The 24,215-nt window shown below is 39.8% G+C and overlaps 2 protein-coding genes across 4 annotated transcripts in view; both read right to left on the bottom strand.

The window, feature by feature from the left end:
* The window catches only part of LOC125878859 (uncharacterized), a 265,428-nt gene extending 245,169 nt beyond the window's left edge, over positions 1-20,259 (bottom strand). Inside the window, exon 1 of the mRNA XM_049560317.1 lies at positions 18,362-20,259. Coding sequence (XP_049416274.1) covers positions 19,252-20,229 — 978 coding nt within the window. The 5' untranslated portion in view covers positions 20,230-20,259 and the 3' untranslated portion in view covers positions 18,362-19,251. The remainder of the gene's footprint in view (positions 1-18,361) is intronic.
* Positions 1-20,401, bottom strand: part of LOC125878861 (nitric oxide synthase interacting protein) — a 44,604-nt gene extending 24,203 nt beyond the window's left edge. For 2 of the 3 annotated variants that reach the window (XM_049560322.1, XM_049560320.1), the window contains exons 1-4: positions 14,875-15,000; positions 14,574-14,663; positions 2,069-2,174; positions 1,194-1,275 (exon numbers count right to left, since the gene is read on the bottom strand). In XM_049560322.1, coding sequence (XP_049416279.1) covers positions 1,194-1,275; positions 2,069-2,174; positions 14,574-14,643 — 258 coding nt within the window. In that variant the 5' untranslated portion in view covers positions 14,644-14,663; positions 14,875-15,000. Of the gene's footprint in view, positions 1-1,193; positions 1,276-2,068; positions 2,175-14,573; positions 14,664-14,874; positions 15,001-20,265 lie in introns of those variants that run through there. The other variant, XM_049560321.1, reaches the window with a different exon arrangement.
* Between the last annotated feature and the right edge of the window lie 3,814 nt (positions 20,402-24,215).

Raw genomic sequence — 24,215 nt, 5'->3', positions numbered from 1 at the left:
TTGAGATACGGCCAAAAACATGTTTTGTGAAGTCACAGAGACCTTGACCTTTAACCATCAAATTCCATTCAGTTTATTCTTCAGTCGAAGTGAATATTTGTGCCAAGTTTGAAGAAATTCCCTCAGTGTTCTTGACATATCATGCTCACAAGAATGAGACAGACAAGGTCACAGTGACCTAGACCTTTGACTTATGAGCACAAAAAACAAATGACTAATTGAGTCCAAGTGGACGTTTGTGCCAAATTTGAAGAAATTCCCCTGTGTTCTTGAGATATTACATTCACAAGAATGGGACAGACATACAACCCAAAAGCATAATGCCTCTGGCCACGGCTGTTACTGGCACAGAGGCATAAAAAGATTAATGTCTCATTATGCGTGGCTCTGGATATTTGTAGCGTCTGCACCTCTAATTCATCACATGTTGATTGATGATTCAGTCAGTGCTCAGGCTGGAACAGACTTTACAAAGTGCTTTGCAATTCATGAACAATTTGAACGATCATTACCAGGGGGATGAAGGCTCAAATGTAAATAACCAGATTGATACTTTATAAATAATTTAAAATGAAGTTTATAAATGTGACTTTGTTTGATATTTTACAGAATGCTCTGCAGCCTCCAAAAATAGGAACACCATCAGTGGAAAAATGCATTGCAGGGTTTATACATCTGGCCCCAGAGCTCTCCATAAGCACTAGCTACCAGCTCAACAGTTGACCACTCATTTAGCTGGCTACTTTATTAGGGCTCAGCCATACTGTTTTTGTTCTCATTATTTTTAATAAGACAACTTTTAGTTGTCTCTGACCTTTCCTATAATCATGTAGTGCACCTCTATGTTAATTGTGTCAGACATGCCTCGACCAAAATCATGATTTGGTCAGCCAGGCTGTACTGTAGGTCCCACTTTCTGCCTTTTTCTGGCTATGATGCAGTTTTGTAATTTGCCAACTGATGAGAGGGCAAAGAAGGATGTCGAAGCATAAGCAGAAGCAGCAGCAGCAGAAGCAAAAGAAGCAGCAGCAGAAGAAGAAGCAGCAGAAGCAGAAGAAGAGATTTCTCTGTTGTTTCAGGTGTTAAGACAGCGTTTTTTTTTTTTTTACAAAAACAGCCTGAAAAAGCTAGTGTTCATACAAGTCTTTTGACGGTGTAGTAGACATAGTTTGAGACAGAAGTTCAGCACTTACCTTAATTTTTTTGGCAATTTCTGTCTTCTGGTGCAAAATGTATTCAAGAATGGCTTGTTTTTCATACAAGAATCCATCTGGTCTAAGAACAGCAACAGAAACAATGCAAAAAATGTTTACATATGTGCTCACGTTAGGGTCATACAATATATGTGCATTCCAGTACCCAGACTCCATACCAGGATGTTCTACTGCATCCAGTTGCATTTTGCAGTCTATAAGCCAGCAGGCTTTTCTGGCAATTCTGACCCATAGTCCTCTGCACAGCGGCAGATACATCACATCGACTGAGCAGCAGACAGATGACAGCTTGACAGCTCGTTGACCACTGAATGACAGCTCTTAGAAGCCGCAATGACGGATGACAGTGCATTCAAGTGACTGATGACCAATCAAAAATTTATCATAGGAATTTTAACGGTTTAAAGTAACAAAATAATCATAAAGATTTCAAACAACAAAAGGGCAAAAACTATGAAAATCACAATGACAGAGAAATGCATATGTCATTTTAACTTGGTGAATATGTTAGAATCTACAGTGTTTGTAGTTTTAACTACAAACATTACAAAGTAACAACAGCATTGCCCTCTGGGTTGATTTCGGATTCTGCCGAACTTAGTGAAATGCATTTTGTGTTATCTCCAAGATAACAAATATATGAACAAGAGTGTCAAAGTTCAGGGTATAATGATATTACAAACCAGTATGTGCTGATTGTGTGCGTACTACATTCAACAGTGCGTACTTTTTAAGGGCAGCTGCAATGCGTACTAAAAGTAAGAAGATTTGCGATTTGGAATGCACCCCAAATTTGTGTGTTTGAATGTATGCATGTGTGTGTATATGTGTGTACGTTGGAGAAACAGACATACGTCACCACAGGATCCTGACAGGGTTGCAGGGATAGGCAGCAGCAGTCAAAGTCTTTGATCGCATCTTTGCCCAGTCGAATGCTCTGTGTCCCGTAACCAGATGCCGCTGAGAGAAGAGGCACACACAACACACTTACACATTTATCCACTGAAAAAGATTACTCATACTCATTCAATTCTAATTTGTACAGTTTTTCTGTCTACTCATGGAAGCTTAAGGAAAATATACAAGTATTTAGACCAAGGGTATATTCTTTTCACTGCAGAACTAGACTGCTGGAAAGCCTCATAACTAAGAGATGAAGCACTGTCTTAAACAGAGACGACTGAACTGTGTGAGGAAACCTGTTCAGAGGAAAAGAACTTGGAATTTTGATAAACCGTGCCACATGGAATACATGAAACCGCTGTTTGGCTCACCTTCTGTATATACCTAGATTTGAGAATGATCAGTTTCTGCTCTGAAACATGTGAATCCAAACAGCAATCTGTCCTACATAAACACAGCAAGCCTGTCATCACCACAAAATAAAAGATATTAACAGGTTCCACTGAGTTTAAGATAACTAAATGCAAGGTAAAGAAAAACATCCATCAAAAACAGTGAGCCGTCACTGCATCTCAGTGAAATTTGACAATGTGTGCATATCAGCAAGGAATGTTAGTGTATTTGTTGCAGCTCTGAAAGGTGGTACTTCTGATTTTGGCTTCCACAGACTAGTTGGCCCCACCTGACCTGTTAAGCCCAGTTGAGTTCAGGGTTATTTATATTATTGTGGCATAGTGATCATGAATACAGTCCATCTGATGCCGGTTTTCTCTCTGTTTTTCACCGTTTCGTCACTACTATAAATGCAACAATCACTACCCTTATTCATACTTCAAGAAGCTACAAATTATATTCAGCCACAAAATAAGTTTGAAAAGCTGGAAATTAGAATAGAACTAGAGAGAGTTGTTGCATAGAGATGATACACCCTCTCATCTGGTTGGGTTCTCCATTCTTGAATAACAAATCCAGCAAAGGAAAAGTCTCTGCGCTCCAAAAACATTCCACTCAATCACTGCCAGGTTAGGAAACATTTTAGCATGCTCCTTCCACCACCATAAAACCTCCTTGGGCATCATGAACTCAGTGTAGGCTGTTTCTTCTCTGGTGCACCCGGCGCGTTTGGGGCAGATGGCAGGGGGCTTTCACGTTTCTCCTAGAGTTCTTGAATATAATATAAAATTAACTCAAAAGATCAATGCTATTTTAAGAAGAAAGGCAAACAAAAAAGAAATTAAATTTAGTAGTTGCTGAAATGACGCATTTGGCACTTCAATGGCCTATTTTTGATATTGACAATGTCACAGGCTGATGTATAACCTATATTATTAATTATTCCATTTATTGTATTATATCATTTGTTGTGTATATAACATGTTATTGCCTATTTATTGTGTATTTATTATATTCTATTGTTCATTCTATCATGTATTTATTCGTGTAGCCTGCACGTCGTCCTTCACTGTCATTGCTCATCACTTCACCCTGGTCTGCAAGCAGCTTGGGGCTTTAAAGTTTGAGATGCAGGAACATTGCGAGTTTGTGCAGGAGATGCAGCTCAAATTTGTCATTCAGAACTTTGAGGCATTTTTCTTTCAGTGATGACTATCTCAATTCGTTGGTGGAGGACAGCTGCAGGTGACCTCCGGGGCTGTCTAAGCACACAGCTGTCAGGTGAATGGTCGGGGTTTTGGATGCCTCTAGGGCTTTGGTTGCCTCCTTGAATCGTGCCAAAAATGCAACGTCAATCAAAGTCTCTGGCCTCATGCAACTCGAGCAGTGTTCTTCTCCTCGTTCCTCCAAAAGAGCACAAATGTCCCTGTACTGGCTGCTAATGGAGTCCAGTATAGTCTGAAGCCAGTTCTACCTTGTCTCCACGGATGCTTTCAGTGTTTTTTTGGGTTTTGGTTTTTTTTTTCCAGATGATTCTCTAGCCTTGGACTGCTTTAAGTAAGTCACAAACATAGCAGAGTCAATGAGAGTAGAAACCTCGTCGCAAAAATTATATTCTTCACGGCCTATTTCCACCAGATGCGTGTTGGTTGCGTCTCCGCTACGGCACGGCAGCGGAGCCAATAGGATTCAATTCTAGTCAATGTGTGTGTTTCCACTGGCTGCGGCTGTGCTGCGTTCCAGCTCCGTCTCAGCTCCGGCACTCCGGAGCCCTCCACAACAGATACGCAGGACTTCTATTTTTGCCGGACGCCGGAGCACAACGCAGCAATTTAGCACAGAGCAGATCGTGCGGGGCAGGAAGTCGTGCACAGAAACAAAATAAAACATCCGGTTAATTTTCAAAAGAAAATACATAGTATTCACAGCGGATTATATTTCCCTGCACTACACCTTGAAAACTACATAATGGGCAGAGGCAGGCCTGAAGTCAACAGGTCAGAGGTTTTCAGACGTCATTTCACCCCGTTGACACCATGGACAAGGAGCTATTAATCATGGCAGTGCACCGAGATGTCTTCCGGCGGAGCTGCACCGCTCCGCACAGCAAACGCAGCCGGTGGGTATTGACGGACGCCGGAGCACGCAGCGGATAACCAGCACTGCCGTTCCGCAACGGACACGCATCCAGTGGAAATCCGGTGTCAGTGTTTCCCACAGGATTTTTGGAGACTATGGGGGAATCTGAACCCTGTAGCGGGATCCGGGGACATGCTCCGCCAGGAGAGCCAAGTTATGATGGCAGAATATGCCTAGATTTCAACATCTTTGTGCTTTTTATGTCTGAAAAATGTTCTATTTTTACTGATAACACTAGTGGTATGTTATGGTGAAGGGTTACACTTAAAATACAGCTAAGGATTAGTGGTTAAACATTTCAGTAATCAAAAGAAAAATGACTAACGTACTGATCTGCCTCTGGAGGGCCAGTGTTTCCCCTATATGCAACTAGCAGAAATATGACCACCACTGCTGATTTTTTTCTTTCGTCTTAGCTCTTTAGAAACTACAGTTATATTATTTGAACAGGTCTATACCTTGTCCTTTTATTAAACAAACTCAATCAAATCAATTTTATTTATAAAGCCCAGTATCACAAATCACAATTTGCCTCACAGGGCTTTACAGCATACAACATCCCTCTGTCCTTTGGACCCTTGCAGTGGATAAGAAAAAACTCCCCCCAAAAAAACCTTTAACGGGGGAAAAACTAAATAGCCTTATGTTATTTATCTTATTTACATGACGGCATGTCATTTCTGAGCCAAAGAATTCTCAGTAGGTGCTCCAGCCGGTGCGCTACAGAGTGACGTTCATTTACCAATTTTTGGAGACTACGGTGGGGCAAATTAGACTATGGCAGGCCACCATAGTCTCGTCAATGTATGGGAAACACTGACCTTCAGCAGGTTATTCAAGTATGGTATGCAACAATGTGTTCAAGATGTGTGCTGCGCAATTTAGCCCTGCCATACACTAGTTTGGAGAAGAACTCATCGAGACTGTATTCACGAAGTGCTTGTATGACTGCTGGTCTGATGTTATCTGCCGTTTAACTCAACTTGCTGTCCGAGTCAGATGTGCAAAGCACTCGCTCCATCAGCTCCCACTTGTTGTTGACATGGTGCAACATCACACAAAGGTAAACAGCGTCACTGCGCCATTGCTGTCTGTCAGCTGCATTCTTAGCTCCTGAATTATGTTTTGTCTGAGATCCTCCGCATATTTTGTGCGCCTGCGGGAGACAGTTGTGGGATCTGGCAGGAGCTGCTTAACGTCCACACAAACTGCTCGTGCCCCAATGTCGATTAAGCCCTGCACCAGTTCACTAAATCCATCGCCACACAGTCTCGAATGATCTAATGTCCCGGCACACAGACTGTGTTATGGCCTCCTTGTCCTCTCGTTTTGGTGGTCAGAAAGTTGTGTTTCTGGCAAAGCATCTGTCAATTGTCGCAACTCCGTGCTCCTGCAGGAGTCAACATGTTTCCTCAGTGACAATGTGCCTATCTTGCGACTATCAAAAGCAAGAACTTTTAGGCACTTTTTGCGTGCAGCAGAGCCATTGAATATATTGTTCTCATCCTCTCTTATGACACCAAACTTCTCCCAAACGTCCGACTTAGCCCTTGATGATGTGTTATCCACAAGCACGTATTCTCCACTGGCTTCTTTTGCCTTAATGTCATCCATTTTGCTGTACACTATGAACAGTGTATGTGTGGGGGGTGCATCTACCTGTTGCACAAAACGCACATGGCAGTGTTTCCCCTAGGATGGAGTTGTAGCAGCAGAGGTGAAGCACACGCATGAAAAAAAAAATTTCACATGCGTGAAACTTTTTTGTATGCTTGCAAAGCACAGCCTGCTGGGATGTTTCTATGTATCTACTGGCACCAGAAGGGCTCTTTATGAGTAAGTAGGATAGAGTACATTTGTGCACAGAAATGAGCAGGTGAAATGTCTGTCTAGCTTACATATGAGGTGTCTCAAGATTTAGGAAAATACAATTTTATTGAACATAATAAAAGTAAAAAGTCACTTGGCAAGCTGCTGTTTTGTGCTATGACCTATTTAAGTGCTGGAAGTTGTTATTACGGATGTCCCGATCCAGCTTTTTCACTTGCAATCCGATACCGATATTACAGCCTTGAGTTTTGGCTGATACCGATACCGATCCGATCCAAGCGCGCATTACACATATTCACTTATTTTGTTGTCAGTCATGTTTGAAAAGGTTTGGTCAAGCAATATTACTCTAACAAGAACAAGTACTTAATCGGGTTAGTTAGAATGATCCACGACAGTTGGTATGAGAAACTGACCTGTTTATTGTTAACAGGGTTAAATAAACAAACTTTAAACTTGAACATTAACATTAAATAAAAAATATAGCTGGTTTGCTTTGGCTGCTTTGGCCCCTTAATAAATAGAAAATAGATCAACACAAGAAATCTTTAAAATGTCTAACAATGGAATTAAAATAGCAGCAAGACTCCACACACTTGTGCTTTGCTCCCCTAATAAATAAAAAAAAGATTAACACCACAAGACATTGTTGGCATTTAACAAACAATGCAGCCTTTCCTTTTCAGTTATTTTAGTAGTGTTTTTGTAGTCCATCCATGGCTCCAATTTCACTAATTGTGCCCAAAACAATGCCATCAGTGCTCTTTACTTAAACAGTAAGAGTGTAAACTAAATAAAAATATCACTCTCAAAAAACCAGAGCAGAAAACAAATAGTCAGTTAACTAAGTTGACCGCTACTCTTCCTATTCTCCGTGTGTGCGTCTGCCGTCTGCATGCTGGCCTGGTGGATTGATAGTAAGAGCTGGAGCGGATCACTGGAATGGACTGCTTTACTCGCGGAGCGCTGGGCTGGATTCCGTGAAAAACTGGATCGGAGTTCTTGGATCGGCATTTTTCCATGCAGTCCGATCCGATGCCGATGCCCGTTTTTTGCTAGTATCGGCGGCCAATACCGATCCGAATATTGGACCAGGACATCCCTAGTTGTTATTTACGTGACAATGCCTGAGCGCAAAACTGGCTCCGCTCCAACAGTGCCGTGCTGCGCTGCTGTGCGAGCGGGATGTTTGTCTGTGCGTAACAGCAGTCTGTTGATGGTTATTTACACACTGTCCATAACAATAACTATGTCAGGTAACAAACTGCGCTGGGCTCTAGCTTGCTCACCTGTGTGTGGCGGAACTCCACAGTGTGCGATACAGAGAGCAGAGGAGAATTGTTAACGCATAAGCACGTAGAGACAGAAATGACACGATGGCATAACATGATAAATAGCATATTGTTATGTTATTATATGAAGTGTACGTCGCTCAAAATAATAAGACTTAAATTTATGAAGAGGTAAGAGGGAGCCCTCTCCTCTCCTCTTATATGCGTTACTTTATTCACAAGTGTGTGAATTGACCTGGATATGAAGTGTCGGTAGCGCCAAATAATAATGGTTAAAGTGCTAAGACGGGAAAAAAAAAAATCAGCAGCAGCGGTCATATTTCAGCAGTGCACCACTGCTAGTTGCATATAGGGGAAACATTTTTATAGATATCTATGGGGGAAACACTGCATGGCATGCTGTTTTCTCTCAGTGTCCGATAGCTGGCGGTCACGCTAACACAAGCTAATCATTCAAACGTAGTTCAATTGTCCATTTCTGTTGCACGTTCACCCACACTCATTTGGATATCAGGCTGTAACGGACACCTAAACAACATGTACTTGAAAGTAGTGTGTTGAAACCCTGTCCGTGTGTGTGTGTGTGATTTTTAGACCCTCCCCAATCAGCTCTTATTGGCCAGCTGAAAATCATCAGATGATTCGTTAAATGCTAACTTACGCCAAGTTGTTGCCACAAATAAATAAATAAATAAATAAATAAATAATTGAATGAATGAATAAATAAACTACTAGAAATGTCCGTGAAGCCGGAAATCCGGCGCCACGCCGGAGTACTTTAAGCCCTGCATTGGTGATAAATGTAACGACGCGGTCAAAAGGTTGGACTTGTGTAACTAAATTTCAAGATAAAAGCCAAATTATTATTATCATGTTAACAGTCATTTTCAAATTCGTTAAGAAGTCAGATAGTAAATATCTGTATAAGTAGGCCTATTTTTCTTATGTGTAGATAGGAGGAATGAGATGATCAAACTCCCCTATTTCTTATGCATTTTTTGTATGTCACCATTGGTGACTTTGTTATTTCTGTGTCAATCCACTGTATGAATAATATTACCAATGTACCCTTTCCTACAAACCATGAAGGTATGGCCTATTACATTGTACAATATAATGACTGGCACCTGCTGTTTGTTCTGTTTATGTATCACATTATTGTGAAAATAAGTTAAAAAAAAAAAAAGTCAGATAGTGAATGTATTTCTTAAAATTTGTGGTTAATACTATGCTTTTTAAAGTACTGTAGGCTGTATTTTTAAATAAATGCAGAATCTGCAGAAATGAGTGTGCCAAATTATCATTATTATAAAGTTGGTGATAAGAGCATATAACTTTTATATAACATATAAAAATAAAAACTAGGCACCTTTTTTAAATGTTTTATTGATTGAGAATAATAATATTTTCTACAACTATATTCAAACTTAAACAAAAACAAAAGTTTTCTTTACAACTGTATACAAAATAAAACTTTTAATGTCTATAATGTGTTTCTCTAATGTCCAATATAACCTCCTTTCCTTTCAAAGAGGGTCAGAAGTTGCTTAGTCTCGCTCACCAGACCTTTCTCAAGAAAAGAAAGGTCTGGCTGGGCCGACTCTCACTTTGAGATTGGAGAAAAAAACGCCCCGGCTGCTTGTACTTCTTTAAACCAATCACAATCTGATTGCGGTGCCACAGCAACGGTGCGCTTGCAAAAATATTGCTGGAGGGAAATAGGTTTTTGGTGTAACACGGCCACAAAAATATTGCCTACAGGACGCGAACCATGGCAGAAAAATGGCTACATCCCCACAAGATCAAACACCGCAAAAGTTAATAAAGGACGTGTTGAAAATGATCGAAAACTGCTACACAACCGGAGGTGGTAGGGCGGGACTTCAGTAGGTGGCTCGTTCCGCCCAATGAGAGGCTGATCTCTGCAGCGAACTTCCGCCCACTCAGACTAGAAGTCGCTGGTCAGCTGATTTAGTTAGGGTTCGGAAGACTTCTCTGCTGACACTGTGTGCTGTACCTTGTATGGTTTTCCAAAGCTGGTCTTCTGAGCTGTATTGCTTGCCATCACTGTAAATCATCTACTTTATTATTGACCACACGTTCTCAATTGGGTTAAAGGACAACTTCGGTATTTTTCAACCTGGGCTCTATTTCCCCATGTGTATGTGTGCGTATGATTCATGGGTACCACTCGTTCTAAAATTGGTTCAGTATTGAGCCGTGAAACGAGCTAAAACGGTAATATGCTATTTACAGAGATAACACTGGCGATCTGAACCGGTCAGTGGCAAAAAAAAAGCACTTTTATACGGGATGCATTTGCCCCCATTACCGTTATAGCTCGTTTCACGGCTCAATACTGAACCAATTTTAGAACAAGTGGTACCCATGAATCACACGCACACATACACATGGGGAAATAGAGCCCAGGTTGAAAAATACCGAAGTTGTCCTTTAAGATCAGGTGAGCTGGCAGGCCAGTTCATGAGGCGATCATCTCTAAAGCCCTGAGATGCCAACCAGTCTTGGGAATAACGTGAGGCATGTGACAGTGCATTGTCATGATGATCATCAGCTAGCTCCATTTTGTTATTCAGGTTAAAGTGGGAAGAAGCAGAGGATCTGTCCGGCAGCTGAGTGAAGTGGAGCCTGAGGAGGAAGCACCGATTAGCCCCGGTTTCACTACAGCCAGATTCACTTGCTATAGGGGCGAGGGAATAAAACCTGAACAGCCAATCAGAGTGATCTCTCTCACCGACAAGCTCTGCCGCCAAATTCAACATGCTCAATCGGCCGAAAATCCGCCAACGGCAAAGTGCCGACGGTGCGGAACACACCGCAAAAACTAGGGCAACAGATGCTCACCAACGGCCCGACTTTAGTTGACGACCGACCGTCGGGTTGGTGTGTCAGGCCCTTAAGGGTAGCAACCTCTCGTTTGATTCTTGACAGTTCTTGGCTTGATAATGTTCAACAAGCTTTATATACTCTGGTTTTCTCCCATCCTGACTATTTTGGACATATCTTTTTATGGTTCTGTGGTCATGCTGCAATTTCTTGGCTATATCATTTGTAGACTCCCCCTTGCTCAGACTCTTGACAATTTGACTCTTTTCCTCTTTGGTCAGGTCACTTTTCTTGCCCGTGGTCAAAGTTGAATAGGACTTGCATAATGATGTGGCACATTTATATACATATGGTCTGTGATAAAGGATATTGGAAAGCTTTGTAGATTCAAACAAAAAAGGTTACGTTAAAGAACAAGGCATTACATACATCATACTAAAACATCTTTTTTTTTTTGAACAGCAGCCTTCCAGATTTTCAAGAAACGATCACTTGCATAACAATTTGGCATGCAGTGTAGTGGTTTAAGGTGTCACAATGTTGTTTTAAATGACTGTTTACAGAGAGTTAGAGCATTAGATAGAAAGAGCCTTTTGACCTCTGACCTCTCTTCCTCTAGTAGCTTGAAGCTAGTTTGCTCTACTACATTTTCACCTGTTTCTACTATATTTTCACCTGGTTCTGATGCCATTAAAGAATGTGTTAAGGAACACTGGCGTATTTTGTCCAGCAACCCTCAAGTTGGCCATGTTTTCAATGACATTTCTGTTGTTGCCCAGAAAAGGGCTAGAAATTTAAGAGATTCGCTCGTTAGAGCTGACTGTTACACGCGCCCTCAGCATTTTGTGTCCAATGTACCATGTGGCAATTTTCCCTGTTTAAGCTGTATCCAATGTAATGCAATGATCAAGGGTGATTGCTTTTCACATCCACATTCAGGTTAAGAGTTTTGTATTAAAAGTAGGATTACGTGCAAAACTAAATATGTGGTTTATCTTTTGAAATGCCTGTGTGGATTGTGTTATGTTAGCAAGACTAAAAGAGAACTGAAAACCTGTATATCGGAGCACATAAGCAGCATTAGGACAAGAGACGTAAAATCTTCAGTAGCCAGACATTTTAATGCTGTTGGCCATGATGTATGCTCTCTTAGATTCCAAGGAATACAGGAGATTAGGCCTCTAAAAAGAGGTGGGGACAGGGATAGGTCTCTTTTGCAGAGAGAGGCCTTCTGGATCCATACTCTGCAGACGGAACAGACTAAGGGTCTTAATGAAGAGCTACTTTTGGGATGTTTTTTGATCTGCAGGTAACTGTTCTCTTTTCAGCTGCTTTTTGTGGCTGTTTTGGCTCTAAGATGGGTAGATATGGATGATCGATAGGACCTGTTCTTTTGAATATTGTGTATATTTCTTGTGGATGTTAACATTTCTATTACGTGTATTTTCTTCCGATTTGCTGTTGATTGAATTGTCCGACGTTGTTTGGTACGTATATTCATTCTAAAATTGATATGTTTTTCTATATTGTTGATGTACCTAGATGTTCGACTTTGATACTGAAACTGAGCGGTAAACTATTTATGGGATTAGTAATCTTATCTGATTATTTGTCACACCTGATATATGTATTTATGCGTTATTTCCGCCTGTCGTTTGGTACATACATTCTAATATTGATATGTTTAGAGGTCTTTTCATGACATTATTTATTTACTTGGGACTCTGACATTGAGACTGAACATTTAGCTGTTCAACGATTTGTAACCTCAGCTGATTGATTGGATGAAATTTGACACACCTGTTGTGTATATATGTGTCATTGCCACCTGTGGTCACAATGCTGATGAAGGCTTACGGCTGAAACGCGTCCGTTGCTTTTTGCTCTGCTGCCTAGATTAAATGATCTTTAAAAGGACATTTGTGGGTGCTGGCCTCCTTTGATATTTTTTAGGTGTCACAATACCACACCAGTACTGTTCATATTTTTCATTTGTTTTATTTAAAAAAATATATAAATATATTTTTGTTCTTAACCACGGCCCGCCCACTTGTTGTTTGTTTTCACCCGTGCCTGTACCCATGGGTACCCAACCCGGTGCAGAACTTTGATGCATACCAATGTGCATCTTTCCTCTCTCACATTCTCCACTCAGCTCCGTCCCACTCATTCACTCATTAGTTCTCCAGCAACACTAAGGGAGACACAGGGCTGCTACACCGTTTAATCTGTCTGTCAATTAGTCTACAGTGCGATATCGGCCTATATGTTGCATGTGCTACGCTAAATCAGTCTGTGAGATTAATTAAACGTGTGCAGTAGCACACGTACAATACTGTGGGCCGAGCTGCACCAGAGATGGATCTTCTTCAGTGCAGGTCCAAAAGGCAGACCGCCCACCCATTAAGAGGGTAACGGTGATGTCTTGTCTGCCGCACGCAACCCCTGACGACCCCCAAAACAAGCCTGTGGGTTGCGACACAGACTTAACCTCTGTCTGCAGGAGACCAGAAAGAGAGCTGTTTCTAAAAGTCTCTGTGTGTTCAGCTTTTTTGGTGTTTCACAGTAAAAGTTTTTACATTACAAAATAACAGGTGACTTTCATTGTGAAAAATCTAGAGAAAATGAAATGTGTTTATTACTGAATTACCAGAACTTTGTTAGCAACTTTTCTTCAATAAAGGCAAGTCTAATAATATCGCCAGAGGAAGAGTAAAATCAGAAACAGTCACAGTGAAATGTTAGACTTAGAGCTGCAGTTCACCTCCAACAGGTAAGCTTCTTACACCTGCCCTGCTGTCTGAAGGAAAAATGCAAGCAGCAAAAATAACAAAAGACATTAGCCGTGGATCAACTTGCAACTGAACGTGTAGCCCATTTCGTAGAAAATACAGAGATATATATCATGTATCACTATTCAGTCCGAAAAACTAAGATATGAATTTTTGTCCATATTGCCCAGCCCTAACGATAATATTGGTACATCATCGGTATCATTCGATAATGGTTTTAAATTACCAGAATCGGCCAGCATGCTTTTTCCTATATTGCACAATGAATGATTATTACATACATTGAAAAGTACTGTATTTCATATCTCCATCTGCTGGTGGGCCAACACAATAAGGGGATGCATGCATAATATTAGGGCTACCCCCAACTAAGAATTTCCACAGTTTGCCTGCATGTTAATCTAATTATTCATTTATATTATATTTGGGGCGGAGCAACACAATGATTTGACTTCAAGGTCTGAGAACACTGTGCTACATTACAAATCAAAGACAAATACAAAACCATACTAATGAACATTAATTAATATAAGCCGATATCTACAAGTGCACATCACACACTATGCGAGACACCTGTTAATTGCACTGTCAGCAAAGCAGTAATGATTGTGCTTAGTGGCTAATGGGCATGTAGTTACTTCCATGTTTCAGATGATACATCATGTTGTAGTCAATGAATCTTGCTGACTGATGACCTTTCTGGTCGACTAACGTTTGGTCGACTATAAGGGGGCAGCCCTACATAATACGATGTTAATTCCACTGCAGAACAGACTTGATGATCACTAAAATTAGGTATGGAGAAAAGTGAATATGTTGTTATCAGTTATCGGCCAAATACGTTGTTACGTATGGTCATATTGGATATCAGCAAAAAAATCCAATATTGTGTACCCCTAGTAATCTGCAAAAGACCTTAAACTTGGACATTCTGCCAGCATTACAGCTGTTTACAAGCCTTTTTGTTTTAATTAGGTGTAAATGCTTTTAACTATGTACTCCTTAGCATATTTATTTTCATGTACTTTAACTTTTAGCTATTTTACAATGCTGTTACTGTTTGTTATTTTGTATTATTATTTTCTATTTTATCGATTAAGTGCAGCCATTACTTTAATGGGACTGAGTTGGAAGACAGTTTTGTAGCTCGACATGCTTCTCACCTGTATCTTTCTTCTTCTCGTGGTATGTGTAGACAGCTCCGGCCGTGCAGTTCTTTCCGTGGCGGGTCATTGTTCTTCTGCTGTCATTTGCTAATGCAGAAAATGTTTGAACGACAAAATAAGGTGTTAGCGTTAGCTGGGAGCAATGCTAAGATGCTAATTTAGAAGCTAAATGTAAAAATACAAAACACGTGCCCAGATTAATGTGTTCAGAAAACGTTACATTACAAAGAGCCCAGAAACTAGCTGTGGCTATAGAGCAGCTCATCATTAGCAGAGCTGCTCAGAGAATAACTTATACCTGAGAAATGAAATGACACGAAATGTGACTTCAGCTCACAAGGCCAAACACCAAACCATCACTACTTCTTCTTCTGTTAAATTCCCTTCTTCCGCTTCTTCTTCTTCTTCTTTCTTTTTATGGCGGTTGGCAAACAACTTTTCAGGTGCATTACCGCCACCTTCTGGACTGGAGTGTGGAACAGACTATACTATGTATTAAATTTTTTAACAAGCCCTGTTGCTTCCAAAAACCTAAAAAATCTCTCCAAATACAACATCCCCTGAGTTTCTTCTCAATATATCTGCTACATTAAACGGTATCTTATTTCTCTGAAATGCTGCTTTAAGTGTGTTTCTCTGTGTTTGGTACTTTGGACACTGGAAGAGGATATGTTCTACTGTTTCTCCTGACTCACAATGTTCACAATTTCCTGTTTCATGTTTCTGTATTATGAATAATGTGCTATTTAACCCCGTATGACCAAATCTCATGCGTGATATGATGTCTTCTTCTTTGCTGCTCCTTTGACATTCTCTCATTTCTCCAACATTCCTTTGTATATTGTAGAAATGTCGACCTCTGCTCTCTCTGTCCCATTGCTTCTGCCATTTCTTCTTCATCTCTGATTTTACTATACTTTTAATCTCGGCTTTACTGTATGTTACAACCATTGATATTTGTTCTTTTCTTGTTGCACTCTTGGCATACTTATCGGCCAGTTCATTCCCCTCAAATCCTATATGTGCTGGAACCCAAATGAACTTGATCTCTACTCCTGCTCTCTTTATTCCCTGTAATATATGTGCTATCTTGAATATTATATCTTGTCTTATATCTGACTGAATCTGTTTTATACTGACCAATGCACTACTGGAATCTGATGCTATCAGCACTTTACCTGGTCTGACTTCATGTACCCAGTTCAATGCCATATGAATGGCCAGTAGCTCTCCTGTGTATATTGCTAAATCATCATTGACTCTTTTATTCAATACAATATTTAAATCTGGAACTACAAATGCTATTCCCACTCTGTTTTGTCCTGATTTGGATGCATCTGTATATACTTTAATAAACTGACTGTATTTCTTATTTATATATTTGTTCACTTCACTCACACTCACACTTTTCCCTTTTTCTTTCTTTAGTAATCTCAAATCGATAATTGCCTCTTCCAGTGTCCAAGGTGGGACAATAGAAAGTGGAACTGTTTTACTCATATTTTTATCAGCTATCCTACTTTCTTTAACCCGGTTTTCAATTGTCCATCCAAAACTTTGTACCTTTCTTCTTTCTTTCTCTTGACACGGCTTTAAAATATTCTGAGCTGGATGGTTTTCTCCATGTCCCCTTAAATGTGCCCAATATATCAATGATATCTGCTCTCTTCTGATTTCTAGAGGCATTTCACCCATCTCTACTTGCAAGGCTGACACTGGAGTGGTTTTCTTTGCACCACAACACACTCTTAGTGCTTGATACTGTATGCTATCCAGTTTTTTTAACATTGTTTTTGATGCAGATTCATATACTATACAACCATAATCTAATACTGACCTGATTAAACCAATATATACCGTTTTCAATGATGCTCTATGTGCGCCCCAATGTCTTCCTTTCAAACACCTAATAATATTCAATATCTTTTTACACTTTCCTACTACTTTTTCAATATGTGTTTTCCAAGTAATCCTTTTGTCAAACCACATCCCTAAATACTTAAAACAATCCACTATTTCTAAATCTTGCTCATATAACTTAAGATTGATTTGATTTTGTATTCTCTTTTTGGTGAAGACAACCACTTTTGTTTTGTTAACTGAAAATCTAAAGCCCCACTTCAACACCCAAGCTTCTACCTTTCCAATAGCCTCCTGCAATTTCCCAACAATAAATGCAATATTTCGCCCCCTTTTCCACATAGCCCCATCATCTGCAAATAACGAAACACCAATAGAACTGCATACATTACTAAATATGTCATTTATCATGATTGAAAACAAAATCGGACTAATAATACTACCTTGAGGGGTTCCATTCTCAACTGTGTAGTTTTCACTCAGGTTTTTACCCACCCTTACTGATATCTTCCTGTTAGTTAGAAAATTCTTGATCCATCTAAATATTTTCCCTCTTATTCCCATATGATATAATTTAATAAGCACCCCCTCCTTCCACATCATATCGTACGCTTTTTTACATGGGCTCTCCTTATCTCATGTTCTAAGCATAATGCAGGATCTACCGTGCTCCATCCTTTTCTGAATCCACTTTGATAGCATTTTAATTCTCCCCTTGTTTCTAAATAATAATTCAACCTCTCATTAATCATTTTTTCCATAGTTTTGCCTATATGAGATGTTAGAGCTATTGGCCTGTAGCTCTCTGGCAAACTCGAGTCCTTACCTGGCTTACAAATAGGAACAATTATAGATTCTTTCCATTGAATAGGTAAGTTTCCCTCTTCCCATATCTTATTGTACAATTTCAATAACACCTCTTTACTTTGATCACTAAGATTATCTAACATACAATAGCTTATTTCATCTTTTCCTGGAGTTGTTTTTCCAATTTTTTTTAAAGCATTATTCAGTTCTGTCACTGAAAACTCCATATTAATTACATTTCCGTATTCTTCTTCACCCTGTATCCTTTCAATATTTTCTATTACTGTTTTTTTCCTGCCTTCTTTCTCTTTGTTACTCAAATTTTCTGTACTGTGTACCTTAGCAAAGGTTTGTGCTAATAGTTCGACTTTTTCCTTGTCCTCTATTATAAAGTTCCTGTCATTTTTCATTACTGGATATCCATATTCTTTCCTATTACCTGACATTCTTTTGATCATACCCCACACTCTTTCCAACGGTGTACTCCTACCAAGTGACTCACAGTACTTTCTCCAATACTCTCTTTTTGTGCTTTTTATTACTCTCCTCACTGTTGCCTGTTGTTTCTCATATTTTATTAAATTCTGAAAACTAAGAGCTTTTTTCAATACCTTAAAGGACTTGTTTCGAGCTTTTATTGCCTCAGTACATTCATTTGTCCACTATGGTACTAATCTTTTCTTTTTATTCCCACTGCTTCTTGGAATAGACTCCTTTGCTGCCTCAATTATATTTTTGCAAATTTCATTGTTCAGTTCATTAACCGACGTATTTACATTTATCATTCTCAATTTACCCTCACTCAATATTCTGAACTTATCCCAGTTTGCTCCCTCAATTTTCCATCTCCCCTCTCTCTTGCTCTGATCAATGACACTTTCCATTCCTATACTTATATATATTGGATAGTGGTCACTACCCACTGTGCTCCTCCTTAATACTTCCCAATTACTGCTGCTGTCGTGGTCCTGCCAGATGCCTCCTGCTGCTGCTGCCATCATTAGTCATACTTCTACTGTTATTATACACATATGTTATTATACACATATGACTATTATACACACTATAACTATAATATTATTACTTTCAATAATGTTGTTGTAAGCTACTGTCATTACCTGCATCTCTCTCTCTCTCTCTCTCTCTCTCTGTCTCATTGTGTCATGTGGATTACTGTTAATTTGTTATGCTGATCTGTTCTGTATGACATCTATTGCACGTCTGTCCGTCCTGGAAGAGGGATCCCTCCTCAGTTGCTCTTCCTGAGGTTTCTACCTTTTTTTTTTCCCCGTTAAAGGGGTTTTTTGGGGGAGTTTTTCCTTATCCGCTGCAAGGGTCATAAGGACAGAGGGATGTCGTACGCTGTAAAGCCCTGTGAGGCAAATTGTGATTTGTGATATTGGGCTTTATAAATAAAATTGAATTGAATTACTTTTCCCTGCCAAAGTTTGTGAAACCAATGTGAGATCTATTGATGACTCTGTGCCCCTTGCCAAATTCACCCTTGTGCCTGCACCAGTATTTAAACATACCAGTCCTTTGTCATCTAGTATTTCCTCTATTACTTCCCCATTTGAGTCATCCTGGTCCCCCCACACTGTGCTATGTGCATTAAAGTCTCCACACCATACTATTTTCCCTCTCCAATCATCAAGAATACCTTCCATTTCTTCTTTTTTTAATTTTTTGCATGGATTATAGAAATTAATTAATTTTATGCGTCCGTCTTTTGTCCAGACCTCTATAACTACTATCTCTAATTCTTGTGATGTTATTATTTGTCTATATTTCATACCTTGACTGATAAATATTGCACACCCTCCACCATTTCCATTTGTTCCGTCCTTTCGAATGCTAGAGTATCCACTTATAACAAAATCCAAATTTGGCTTGAGCCATGTCTCTTGTACACAAATAAGATCTGGTTTTTCCTTTAACTCGCCAATATATTTCTTAAACTCTTGTCCATTTGCAATGAGACTCCTAGCATTCCATTGGAGTATGTACACTATGATATGTAGGGGCTGCTGCTTGCTGATGTCCCTTCTCCCTGACTAAGGTCTGCTTGTATTTTTTCCCAGGATAACTCCTTCATATTCAGAAATTTTGCTGCTGCCTTCACAATTATTTTGATTTTTTCTGTTTTAGTTTTTGCTTGATCTGAGCAGTTTATGACATATGCAAGAAAAAGTACTAGTTTTTCTGTTGACAGTCCCGTCTGCTGGTTTAACACACTTGACTGCTTTGCTTCCTCCATCTCTTCCACCCTTTTTTCTTTGCTCACAATCTTTATTGCTTCTGCATATGTCACTCTCTGCTCTGCCCTGACTTGTTGAATTTCAACAGCCTGTTTCCTCACTGTACACCCTCCATAAGCCGCTGTATGATTTCCTCCACAGTTACAACATTTAACTGAGTTGTTGTTTCCACATTTCCCATACAGATGCTCCCCTCCACATCTCCCACACCTCTGTTTTCCCCTACACACTGTGGCGACGTGGCCATATCTTTGGCACTTGTAACACCTGATAGAAGGCTGAACATATGCTCTTACATTAAAACTCATATATCCTATCATGACCTTATCCGGTAGAAATTGATCTTTAAATTCTAGCATCACTGACATGCTGTCATGCCTCTCAGCAACTTCTTTTTCACATATCCTTTGTAGCTTGAGCGCCTTATCCCTTTGTCCAGCATTCTTGCATTTCAAAAACAGGCTGCCGTCTCTTAAGACTTTCGCTACTTCAATATCTCCAAGTGCTTTCCTCAAACAATTCGTCAGCGTGATCGGACTCACCGATGATATCTCTTGTCCTGTCTTGAATTTCATAATTACTTTAAACTCCTCTGTCATGTGTTTTTTCCGCATATCATTTCTTTCCTCATCATCAGTAAGAGAGCGTTTACTAGATGACATTTTCATACTACTGCTCTCCTTTCCACCTGTCTTCCTCTGACGCTGAACTGTTTTCCATATCTCCATATCCTACTCATCAGACCCACCACCACTACTACTTGCCATTCTGCTCCAGTCACAGTCCACATTATGCCAAAAACCACCGATTTTCTCCGGCGTTACTGATGCAGACGGTGTTCCTAGCTCTGGTCTTCTTCGTCTTCTTCCACCGTGCAAGAATCATAGGCAAGAATCAACGACGAGTCGGTCACTCCTTCTTCTGCTGCTGCTGCTTGCATCCTTAGCATTGCATTACCGCCATCTTCTGGAGTTATTTGATTCCTATATTATTTTATACAGTCTATGATATTATCCAGTGTCTCATATCTTCCATATCAGTCCAGTTCTTTTTAGAAAGCATATCATATACATATATGCTTTTTCAACATCAAAGAACACTGCTGCTACTATTTCTTTATTGATTTGTTCTTTCCTTATTTTATCCTCTAAACTCACAATTGGATCCAAAGTACTCCTCCCTTTCCTAAATCCACTTTGACATCCTGCAATTAAACCACGTTTCTCTAAAAAATACATCAGTCTTTCATTTAACATTCTCTCCATAAGTTTGCAGATATAAGATGTTAATGTTATTGGTCTGTAACTTGTTGGTTTACTAGCATCTTTCTCTGGTTTCCTTATGGGAACAATGACTGCCTCCTTCCAACTCTCTGGCATTTTACCTTCCTCCCACACCTTGTTATACAACAATAACAACTTTTCCAAACATTCTTCACTTAAGTGCTTTATCATCACGTAACATATCTCGTCCTTCCCTGACGCAGTCGAGCTTTATCCAGTGCCCTTTTTAACTCTCCCATATTAAACGGTACACTCTGCTCATCTCCGGTATCATCTGTTTCCTTTCTCCTTAAGGCCTCCATGTTTTCAAACTTTGTTTTCTCCCTACCCCTTTTTCCCTCTTCAGACAAATTGCTTGAACTATGTACCTTCACAAACGTGTTGGCCAACATCTCAGCTTTTTCTTTATTCGTTACTGCTATTTCATTGTCATCTGTTAACACAGGATAACTCCAGTCCCTTCTATCTCCTCTCATCTTTCTTATCATCCCCCACACCTCTCCCACTGGGGTTGTGTTCCCAATGGAGTCACAAAACTTCCTCCAGTACATTCTTTTTGCCTGTCTTATTGTCCTTCTTACCACAGCCTGAGCTTTTTTATATTCTATCACATGTTGAAAGTTATGAGTTCTTTTCAATATCTTAAATGCCTTGTTTCTATTTTTAACAGCTTCTTTACATTTCTCATCCCACCATGGAACAGCCCTCTTCTTTACTTCACCTTTACTCTTAGGAATAGATCTCATTGCAGCTACTCTAATACTACTACCTATTTCCTTATCCAAAGTTTCTATGTTCATAATCAGCATTAATCTGGCTCAGATACTGATCACTTACTTCTTTAAACTTCTCCCACTCAGCTTTCCCAAACACCCATTTTTCGCCCCTGGCCCCTTCATTCATTTCTGCATTAATGTTTATCTTACATAAAACCGGATAATGATCACTACCAATGGTTCCCTCATTATACTCTTTCCAATCACACCTGGGAGCAATATTATTTGATACCATTGTAAGGTCCAGACTCGATTCCTTTCCTGTGTTTACATCTATTCTTGTTTTGCTACCATCATTTAAGACTCCTCTCATCTAACATTTCCTCCATCACCGGGCCATTAACATCAGATTTTTCACTCCCCCATAATGTGTTATGTGCAATGAAGTCCGCACACCACACAATGCTTGCTCTATTTTGTCCTTCTATTTCTTCTAGCTTATTTAGTTCAATCAATCAATCAATTTTATTTATAAAGCCCAATATCACAAATCACAATTTGCCTCACAGGGCTTTACAGCATACGACATCCCTCTGTCCTTATGACCCTCGCAGTGGATAAGGAAAAACTCCCCAAAAAAACCCCTTTAATGGGGAAAAAAACGGTAGAAACCTCAGGAAGAGCAACTGAGGAGGGATCCCTCTTCCAGGACGGACAGACGTGCAATAGATGTCGTACAGAACAGATCAGCATAACAAATTAACAGTAATCCACATGACACAATGAGACAGAGAAAGAGAGAGAGAGAGAGAGAGAGAGAGAGAGAGAGAGAGAGAGAGATGCAGGTAATGACAGTAGCTTACAACAACATTATTGAAAGTAATAATATTATAGTTATAGCTCTGGCTACTGTGGTACAATATGTTGAAAGTATGTATTAATATCTGGCAGTATACATGTGTGACAATAGTCATATGTGTATAATAACAGTAGAAGTATGACTAATGACTAATGATGGCAGCAGCAGCAAGAGGCATCTGGCAGGAACACGGCAGCAGCACAACCACACACGTCACGCTATCCAGGCACTGCTGCGATGTGAGTTAATCTGAGAGACAGTGGAGCACAAAGGCTCCGGAGAAGAAGCCGAGTTAGTGACATCTAGAATGGCCGAGTTAGCAAGATGCAGTAATAGGATACGAGAGAGAGAGAGAGAGAGAGAGAAAGAAGGAGAGAAGATGCCCGGTGTATTATAGGGGGGTCCTCCGGCAGACTAGGCCTAAGTCAGCCTAACTAGGGGCTGGTACAGGGCAAGCCTGAGCCAGCCCTAACTATAAGCTTTATCAAAGAGGAAAGTCTTAAGTCTAGTCTTAAATGTGGAGATGGTGTCTGCCTCCCAGACGGTAACAGTTTAGTTGTAGTTTCTTACAGGGATTATAATAATTTACCACCACTACTTCCTTTCTTCCTGCCCATACTTCCACCACTATATACTCCAGTTCTTTTCCAATACCCAACACTCTATAAGGAATACTTTGTTTTATAAATGTTACACAGCCTCCTCCTACCCCATTTTTCCTATCCCTCCTAACTGCCACATATTCATGCATGACGAAATCTAAATTGGGTTTCAGCCATGACTCCTGAATACATAATATATCTGGTTTCTCCCTCCTACTGCCTATAAATTGCTTAAAGTCCTGTCCATTAGCTATCAGACTCCTTACATTCCACTGGAGTATTAAAATGATGATTAGTATTAACTCACACATGATGCCTCACTACTTGCTTTTTCACTGAGACTGTCTCTCACTTGCTCCCATTTCAAACCCTTCATTTCAAGATGATGCACAGCTGCTTTCACAATTATTTGAATCCTGTCAGTTTTGGACTTGACCTCCGCTGTGACATTTATCACTCCTGCTATAAATGTCACCATTCTCTTCTTTTCTTCCCACTTCTTCCTTCTATCCTCCTGCTCTGTATTCACTGTAATTTTCCCTTCATTTTGCCCATATGCTCTGCTCTGTTTCCCTGGTCCAGCCCTCTTAACTGCTTCTGCATAAGAGACTTTTTCCTTCACTCTTATCTGTTGCTCTTCCGATTGAGATTCAGATTCAGAATACTTTATTAATCCCCGGGGGGGAATTGTTTTTGTTCCAATGCTCCATGCAAAGTAGAAATAGAAATACAGCATGAATGGAAACAAGAGATAAAGATAAAGATATAAATAAGATACTAAAATAGACAATGAAATAAATAAAATAAAAATATTAAAGTAGACATTAAAATAAAATAAAATAAAATATTAAAATAGACATTAAAATGAAATAAAATAAAATATTAAGGTAGACAATAAAATAAAATAAATAATAAAATAGTAGACAATCTGAAATATATACAATATACAATGAAATGGTTGTAGCGTTATAAATGAAATAAGAATGAGTAATTATATTGTGTGTTTTGTTTTATAAATAGCCAAATGAGTCCGATCATCAGAGGGAGGAGTTGTACAGTTTAATGGCCACAGGTAAGAATGACTTCCTGTGGCGCTCAGTGGTGCATTTAGGAGTAATCAGTCTCTGGCTGAAGGTGCTCCTCTGTTCGACCAGAGCGTTGTGGAGAGGGTGAGAGCCATGCTGAAGTATCGCCCACACCTTCGACAGCATCCTCCTGTCTGACACTGCTGTCAAAGGGTCCAGCTCCACCCCC

Source organism: Epinephelus fuscoguttatus, linkage group LG19, assembly GCF_011397635.1.
Source record: "Epinephelus fuscoguttatus linkage group LG19, E.fuscoguttatus.final_Chr_v1".
Taxonomy (NCBI): Eukaryota; Metazoa; Chordata; class Actinopteri; order Perciformes; family Serranidae; genus Epinephelus; species Epinephelus fuscoguttatus.
Note: the sequence above shows the minus strand (reverse complement) of the source record. Positions and strands in the feature narration are given on the sequence as shown.